This window comes from Trachymyrmex cornetzi, unplaced genomic scaffold (assembly GCF_001594075.2).
Source record: "Trachymyrmex cornetzi isolate Tcor2-1 unplaced genomic scaffold, Tcor1.1 scaffold519, whole genome shotgun sequence".
NCBI lineage: Eukaryota > Metazoa > Arthropoda > Insecta > Hymenoptera > Formicidae > Trachymyrmex > Trachymyrmex cornetzi.
The window spans coordinates 43,669-53,461 of NW_017299827.1; the positions used below are offsets into that span (position 1 = coordinate 43,669).

Below are 9,793 nucleotides of genomic sequence, written 5' to 3' on the forward strand. Positions count from 1 at the left end.
CAAAACTCTTCATACGAAATACAAACGATTTAAAATAATAATTTTTACAACCGGAGGTTTCGTCCGGTCAAGTACATACGAATTAAGAAAACCCGTAGTGTGTATAATTTCCTAAAATTAAATAATAGGCATTTATTAATATCTATGCGAATGTCGCTTAAAATTTCCTATATGGAAGTGAATTATCTTAGTGAGACGTTTATACGTGCATATAACAGAAGTCGATAATGTACCTACATATGGATCAGAATGGCTGATTTTATTGATTACTAAAACGAGCTACGTTTATGTTACAATTTACGAGATATATTATAATTTAATAAGCGCTTTTAGAAAGTAATAAAAATGTGCACGCGTGTCAAAATACATTAATTTATTATACAGCTTTAATAATACAAAAATGATACATATCACTTAAGCATAAATACATAGACTTAAACATACATCATGAATTGATGTGAAATGGTAAAATAATTAATCAACTTCTCTCATAATATTTAGAAGAAATATATGTATTTACAACATAAACACAATATAAAACATATGCCTTGAACAATCGTCACATTATTAATCATGTTATTAAATCATATTTTATTAAAGTTCAGACATATCCAGCAAGGCATTCAAATGCGTTGGCATCCAATTTGTACCATTATGACATACAAATAAGACATTGCTGTCGATGTAAGCCTGAACATTGCCCACTTTGTACACTTGCTTAGCCTCCTTATATCTATTCGGGATTGGCATAAATAATATACCTCTCTCTTCACACTTCTTTTGTACGAAATCCTTAAAACCCTGCGGTATTTGTGAAGCTGTTCGTACTGCCTCTGCAAGTCTCTGTAAGAAAACGATAGCATAATTTTATAGAAAATATATGCATATTACTTGTGCCATTTTTTAACATCACGTAATTTAAACGGATAATGTGCAATTCTTGTACCTCCATCCTCGGCTGGGCAATCGGTGCAACCTGCGATATTGTTGGCTGAGTTCTTTCTAAACTTGTTAAATATGAAACTTGTTCTATTGCACCAGGTTGATGAGTTTGTGGCCCACTGACAGCCCTATTCATCATGTCTAATGCTTTCTTAAAATGCTCTGTAAATCATATTAGTTTCATAATTTAATAATCAACTGTGGGGGAACAAAAGATGTAAATTCAATATAATAATGCGACGTACCTTTTATTACTGGTTCTGCTAGTAACTTGTCATTTAACATCCCTTTCCAACCCATGTACCAAGTTGTTACTTGATCATAATTAGGCGAATGATTGAGCCAAAGTGCTAAAACTTGTAGCCATTTTGGGAAAAAGAATTTGTCAAGTAATCCTGCCATTATATGAACAGGTATTAATTCCTTCCATTCATACACCCAATTCCATTGATCTAAATGCTGTTGATGTGGATTTATAACAAACTCGGATAAGGCTATTTGCAATTTTGGAATAATGTTTTTGACTAAAAATGCTTCCATGTCTCCTTTAGCAAATACTTCTGCCCATGGTTGCAACATTAATCTAGCGGATCTATCTGATGGATGCCAACCTCCTAATGCCGATCCGAGTTTTCTACGTATTATTGGATAAATCAAAGTATCTAAACGATTTCCTTGAATAATATAAAAACAGTTATTATTACAACGTAATTCATTTGTATAATCAAATATATGAAAATCATGTTAAAGGATAAATTTAAGTATGTACAGTGGCGTGCAAAAGTTCGCGGCCAGTAACATTTTGTATACTCTAATTTATTAAAAAAAAGCCCGAGAAAATTTTAATCATTATCAGATGTTAGTACAAGATTTTGTTATCCACATCTTGTACTGATACGCGATAATGGTTAAAATTTTATTAGGCTTTTTTTATAAATTAGAATACAAAATGTCACTGGCCGACGAAAGTACGTAATCGTACGTATAACGGAGGTAGTGTTCATCGCTCGTCTGCGCATACGATACGCACACGCGTACACGCCCGCCCGCACGCACGCACGCACGCACGCACGCACGCACGCGCACACACACACACACACACACACACACATAAACACACTTACGTAATAATGGCAACCAAGGATGAATCCATGTATGAATAGGTACAGTATCTGTAAGAGGATTCCATTCTTCAACTTCCAATGTTAATTTTGGTAATACTAGTAAATCTAATATATTTTCTAAAATCCAATTGGGTAATAATGGCATCCAGTATTCTATTAATTCAATTAAAGGCTCAGGCTGCCTACATGTCCATTGTCTAATTTATAAATAAAAATTATTAGAAGGTACAGATACATTTAAAAAACTATAGATTTTTACAAATATGTATCATAATAAAAACGTGAATATTTTCTTATATCCTTTGATTTACTTCTTCAGAATATTATACGTATATATTATAAAAATCACTTACTGTATGGCTCCTCTAACTGATGGCATCCATGCATTCCATACTAGCTGATCATATGACTGCATAGTTCGTGTCTGTAATGTCGTACTAGTTCCATTCTCCAAGATATCCTTCCACTGTTCAAATAATTTGATCGGTTGTTTTGATTGTATTAATGGATTCCAATTAAGCAAACAATCCTTTATTTTCGGTGCCACAAAACTGCTAGCTAATTCACCAAGTTCGTACATCTTGTACTCTTCATAATAATTGTTTTGTAAATTTTTGAAAGCCTCTGCAGTTTCTTGCAACGACAATTCGTTCGTTTCATTCATTAACTTATCTACAATAACAAGTACATTTTCCAAAGTATCGATAAGTTGACTATGTTGATCCACGACTTTGGATAAATTCTTCTTTTCTGCTTCTAAAGCAATTACTCTATCATTTAAATGTCTCATTCGTCGATCATTTTGAATAATATCTTGCTCGCACATATCTACAAGTAAATTTAAATTATGCTGCAATTCAGGCAGGGCAAAGTTCACTTTAGATTTCTTATCAGACGTAATTACAGTCTCATCAGGACACTGCTGACCACCAGCTATTGCATGGTATCCACTAAGAATTCTTTGTTCTGGTCCTGTCATATCAATAACTTTAACTCTACTCATATCGCTTGACACTGGAAGTTTCTTATTAGGTTTCAGTTTTCCGTCTTCCAAAACTTGATCTACACTTCTATAACAATATCTAACTTTTTTCTTGTTGCTATCACCCTTCCGCCATTGAGATACTTTAGATTTGGATTCTTTTGTTTCCTCCCCATCATCATCTTTCTTTTTCTCAGGAATCTTTGGTGTTTTTTCTGGACCATATGCACCTATTGCACCTCTTCCTTTTCTGAGATGTGCTTCTACTGGTGCACTTATTCCTTGTAGTTGTTTACCTAAGCCCTTACCAGGCTCAAATCCCATCTAAATAAAAAATGTTTTTTTATTAATTTACTACTTGAATTTATCTTACTCTGATTTATAATAAATAAATAACAGACTGCTTGTAAAATACCTGTAGCAATAATTTAGCACCAATGCCCTTTGTATGTACTTCCCAACTACCCATTCCACTTTTCATCAATAAAGGATTCATTTGATGGCGCTTTTTACGTAGACCTGCAATGTCGCTGTCCAAATTCAAAGAAAAGGATGGACGTGATTTCGAATTATTTGATCTCTCATCTTCCGAACTAAATGAAAAAAATTATATATGCGTACATATATACAGGGTGTTTCTGAAATAACGCCCACTAATCATACAGTGCTATTCCTAATAAAAAACTGAGTCGAAAAGTTCTGTTATATTTTGCAATTTTCGGGATAGTTAATGAGATATTAATTTCTAAAGATTGCCGAATAAACAGTTAAAATCGATGTATAAGACAATTTTAAGATATCTTTCAGCGTTCTTTGTGAAATATTTTGACGATGTTTCTTAAAGAACTCTTAAAGATATCTTAAAGTTGTCTTACACGGTCGGTTTTAGACATTTTGTTCATTGAATGACTAAAGAAAATATTGCGAAAATTGCAAAATGATACAGCACTTTTCGACTCGGTTTTTTACTAAGAATAGCATTGTATGATTAGTGGGCGTTATTTCAGAAACACCCTGTATATATATATATATATGTATATGTATAATTTCAACTTAATAAAGATCAAGGAAGAAAAATACATTTGTATTAAAAATAGATACGTTTAAACTTCTTACCTCGAGCTACTATGCTTTGTTTGAGAATCCTGTGTCTCGTCTTCATCTTCATCATCTTTAGCTTCCTTCTCTTTTGGTTGTCCTGCTTGTTGGATACCACCAGCGACAAAATTAACTGGTGCTGTATAATTCTTAGGACCCTTGTTAAAAGTCTTAAAAGATGGTCTGGCAGATAATTCATCTTCATCACTATCATCTGCCCATATTCCTGTTTATAACAAAATATGTTATGAAAAAATAAACTATATCTAAAAGAACTGTAAACAATTGACGACAACAGAGAAAAATATCAGGGCGCTCCTCGTCTATATCCCAGGCTTAGTCTCTGCTCCGAGTTGGTAGACTTTGACGCTGCCACTAAGCCACACAGCCCTGACATTGGTGGTCTCTCTGTTGTGTCTATATCTAGTAAATATCTTACAGAACACAATAACTGTATACTTTTGTATATAATATTGAAAAATTTTATTATTATAAAGAATATATCAAGTAACGTGTTTCAAATCATTTCCAATTCTTCGATTCTTTCGATTCTCTGTCTCAATTTAGTATAAAAATAATACTACTTGCAAAGGTTAACATACCTAGCATTTGTTGTTTCTTCGTCAGTTTGCGTCGGGGACGAGCGATGTTAAATTCATTATCCAAATCATAATCAGTAACTTCAAACCTTTCGACTTCGTCTTCAGACATTTTACCGTATTATTTAATTAATTCTAATATTGTGTAAAATCGTAACAATATAACCTCAAATTATAGTTCACCAATTTATATGCAAAATTTATATGCACTCAGAAATATTGATACCCATTGACATATCACTGATTGCACTTAGAAAACATACAATTAATGGCACTGACGCACAACATTTGTTCGTGGTTGATGATTACGTGTTTTTATCGATATAAACGAAGATTCAAAGCACAAAGACCCATGGTCAATGGAAAGATAACATGGGGTGCATTCCATTTCTCGCATGATGCGCATAATGCATCGTTTATCCTTGTTGCTCACCAAATGTTAAACAAGGACAATGGATGCATCATGCGCATCATGCGCGATACGGAACGCACCTATGGTGTGTGCAGAACTCGGAAACCACGCCTACTTTCGCGTCGGAATAAGGGCCTGCGCACAATAGAGGAACAGGAATTAGATATTAAGATTTCAACATATCAGAAACTGATTACATCGGAATACACGATTTCTGATAGGTTGAAATCTTAATATCTAATTCTTGTTCCTCTATTGTGCGCAGGCCCTAACGTTCAGTACATAGACTTGCCAACTGCGAAGAAATAAATGAGGTTGCTACAACTGAATTGAATGCATCCTTTTCACATCCATATACGTTGTCCTTTTGTTTGCTTTAAGAATTGGTTTCTACCGTTCTGGTAGCAACGTGACAACGCGGAGCAACGTGATTTATAATTTTAACCTTATTACAAGACAATTATCAGTATGGTTCGGTGCATTGTAAAATCGTGCCCAAATCGCCGTGAAAATTGTTGTAAGACAGAAGTGAGCTTCTTTTCATTACCAACGAATGAAGTAATACGTGAAGGCTGGTTTCTGAAAATTTGGGAGGTTTGCTTACCTTCCTCTATAAAAAATGGTAAGTGGTTCTATAAGGATTATAAAAATGTACATATATTTTATAATTATAGTATAATATTTGTAGTAACTGAATAATTAATGTGTAACATATTTAAAGTATTTAAAAGGAAAAGAGTAAGAAAATATAATTGTTCTCTTAATTTGAATTAGTGAATACTCAGATCTATTACCAGGATGTGTCACACATTATATGTAGCAAACTTTCAGCAAGGATATGTTCAGCTCATTTTACGAAAGAATCATTTCATACAGGAAAGGTTCAGAGGTCTGGAAAATGTACAAATGCAAGAAGACTCCTTTTGCCAACTGCATGTCCTACAATTATGTTAACTGCAATGGAAAATAGGTAAATATATCAATAAATGATAGATGTTGTGAAATATATTTCATTGCTTGTATTGTAATATTTTCAAAATAATAAGAATTAATGATTCTTTTATTTTTCAGAATGGATACTGTTACCAGGGACTGTAATGTTATTCGTAGAGAATTCCTGCTTCCTACCAACATCCATAGAAGCACAGACGAAGGATCAAGCAGTAATAAGAATCCTGTCAGCACTTTTCAGATTGATGCTGATGACTCGTTAATATCATTGAATGTCAGTCCTGAAAATGCTAGTCCTGAGCCATTCAACGTATCAGAGACTGTGACTGTCGAAACACCCAAAAGTCGAAGGTAAGAATGGCAACATGGCTTGAAAATAATATTAAATTAATATGAACGACAGATAATAATATCTTCATATTTTTGTAGAGATTGGATGGATAATAGGACTATCTCGGAAACGCCAAAAAGCACATTTTATGCGTCCGATAGTGTATTTAAGACTTTTCCAAGAAGGTATGTTTATAATTTATGAAATATAGTCCATTCTTTGTTATATTTCATTGAACAGATATTAAAAATTTATAAGAATTCTTATTTAACTGTTTACATTTTTTAACAGATCGCAAAGAGTAAAATATTGGCATGGTCATCGCAGTATTTATAAACGAGCTATAAATAATAGAGCTATTAAACCGAAAAAACTGATAGGAGAATACCATAGCGAAAACACTTCTCCATGCATTCCTAAACAACGGTACGCTTACGGTATACTGTAATACATATACAATTTTTCATGACTGTTACGATAACTAAGTAAATACTAAACGAAATGATGTTATTTCAGATTTATGATGGAACAAAGTAATAGCACCCACACATCGACACAAAATGAAGATCCACACAAATCAATGACATTGCTAAAAATTGAATTAGAACATCATCGATCAATCAATAAGTTTCATTTACAATCCAGAAACCATCATTCGGATGAAATGCAAGAAATTGAAAAAGAATGCCAAACTTTACGATTGCAATTAGCACAAAAAGATGAAGAAATTCAAAATTTAATAAAAGAAAAAAAAGAAATGCAAGTAATAATTAATGATTTTCAAATGAAACTGACGATATCTGATCTTGAAAAACAAAATTTGAAAAAGACAATAGAGAATGAAATGACACAATTATTGCAACGTTATTTTACGGAAGGACAAATTAGATGCATTCTAGAAAATCGAAAATGGATTCGGTGGTCAATAGACGATTATACCTCGGCAATCTCATTTCGCAGTGTTAGTCCAAAAGCATACAGATATTTCCGACTGAAGCTCAATTTCCCTTTACCATCGCTGGCTTCATTAAGAAGATGGGTTTTACGGAAATTTGATATTCGAGAGGGATTTTTGTCCGATGTTCTCGCAGTAATGCGAGAAAAAGGTAAAACGTTAACATCATTGGAAAAAATCACAGTTCTCACTTTCGATGAAATGTCTGTAAGTTCCGATGTTCAGTTCGATTCAAAAATTGAAAAAAAGGTTGGTCCTTATGGAAAAGTTCAAGTTATTATGGCTCGTGGTTTACTAGGAAACTGGAAACAGCCAATTTACTACAAGTTTGACCAACCAATGACGAAAGATATTTTAATGGAAGCTGTATGTCGTTTGTATGATGCTGGATACGAAGTAGTAGCAACAACCAGTGATATGGGTAATAAAGGAGTGTGGAAAGAATTACATATTACGCCGGAAAATCACTTTTTCACGCATTCTGTGCTGAAAGATAGCAAAATATTTGTTTTTGCTGATGTTCCCCATTTACTAAAACTACTGCGAAATTGGTTTGTCGACGATGGTTTTTTACTTCAAAATTGCAGTAAAGCATTTAAAGTTGAGGTTTTACAAGCCATTATTGACTTGAGCAACTCAAGCGATCTTCGTGTTGCACATCGTTTAACACAACAGATATTGGACGCACATCATTCACTGAGGCAAGCTGTTAAGCCAGCGGCACGAATTTGGTCTCATACAGTGGCAAAGGTGATTAAATGGGCTGGTGATAATGGACTTATAAATGTGTCTGATTATAAAAAATTCTCTGATTTCGTTTTGACTGTTAATAACTGGTTTGACGTGCATAATTCGCAGCAGAAATATGGTGCGCATTCAGGAGTGAACGGCTTCGGAATGAACCTTCAGAATCAAGAATCGATACTAATATTAATGGATCTTTATATTCAAAATATGAAAGTTGGTTCTAGAAAATCGCTCATGCCTTTCCAAAAAGGCATTCTAATTAGTAATGCTTCGCTTCGAGAATTGTATGGCTATCTTAAAAATAAATATCCTGAGGAGTTTCAGTATATTTTGACACGACATCTTCAACAGGATGTACTAGAAAACTTTTTTGCCTACATAAGAGCTATGGGCTCCTGTAAAGATCATCCGTCAGGATATGAATTTAGATATCGCTTGAGATGGTACATTCTAGGTAAACATAGTCATGCAGTGTTTACCCTAAATCGAAATTCTGAAGATGTAGATACAAGCTGTATATCTTCAACCATCGACTCATCAAGTTTGTCGGAAATTCCATCAATGATAATAGCTTCGAATATCCCATCATCATCCATATCAATGCCGAAAAGCTCATCATGTGAAACATCTCAGGACAATTGTAAACTCACTGATATCATTTGTAATGCATCTAACGACTACAGTTATTTAGAAAATGAAGATCATTCGCAAAACGAAATAATTCTAACAAAAGAATTATTTTCGAATATTATAAACATTTCACCGGAGCAGTTAGAAGAAGATTCTGCACATAACAACGATGACGAGAAAAACATGGATGATGACGATCTAATATTCGAATCTGATTGTACAGAGTTATGCACATTGTACTCTGGAAGCACATCGAGTAATATTGTACAAGAAGCCGGCTTGAAATATGTTGCGGGATACGTTGCACATCACTTAAAAAAAAATATCCTCATTTGGGAAAACCAATTAGTATTGCTGTTGACAGTACGGATGTAAATTGGATTCATTGTGTCTCCAAAAGTTACCTGACGTATCCTTCTGATGAACTTATTCATATAAGTGAAATCATCGAAAGATGTTTTAACGATTTTCATAAAAATTACTTCTCTGAAGAGGATTTAGTAATACAGAAGGTGATTGCACTCGTCAAACAAGATACAGAATACAATTCATCTTGCATTCCAGATGAGGTGCTACAACTTTTTGTGCGTACAAGAACTTACATAAGAATTAAAGAAATTAATAAAAAGCAATATCTAAAAAATGAAGAAAGAAAAAAGAAGAAAAAAATGAAAAAAATTATTTCCAACGTTACAAAAAAGAGCAAAATATAAATAAACATATATAATTATATACGAAATACATATTCATATTAATACATATTTATCCTTCTCCCTTTTATATAATTATACATTCTTTTCTTATACAGTAATTTATATGACATAATAATACTAATGAGAAAACATCAAAAATATTTAAAAGGATAATTTTCGTATTATTTCTTTTAGAAAAAGAACAAGTTTGGAGAAAGAACTGCTTAAAAGAATTGTTCACATGTAATTATATATAATTTATTATCCTTTGTTAATTCTTTATATTACACATATTTTTCATTTATAAATTATGTTTATGTATAATTATAT

At 33.0% G+C, this 9,793-nt stretch overlaps 1 protein-coding gene across 1 annotated transcript; it reads right to left on the bottom strand.

Annotated features, from left to right (window-relative positions):
* Nucleotides 1–535: 535 nt before the first annotated feature.
* sip1 (septin interacting protein 1) lies at nucleotides 536–4,857 on the bottom strand. Its single transcript, XM_018514576.1, has 8 exons — nucleotides 4,749–4,857; nucleotides 4,165–4,372; nucleotides 3,464–3,641; nucleotides 2,420–3,372; nucleotides 2,067–2,263; nucleotides 1,188–1,616; nucleotides 947–1,104; nucleotides 536–843 (listed from the first exon to the last, which is right to left on the bottom strand). Exons 1-8 carry the CDS (start codon nucleotides 4,855–4,857, stop codon nucleotides 595–597), a joined length of 2,481 nt encoding a protein of 826 aa, XP_018370078.1. The 3' UTR covers nucleotides 536–594.
* Nucleotides 4,858–9,793: the final 4,936 nt, after the last annotated feature.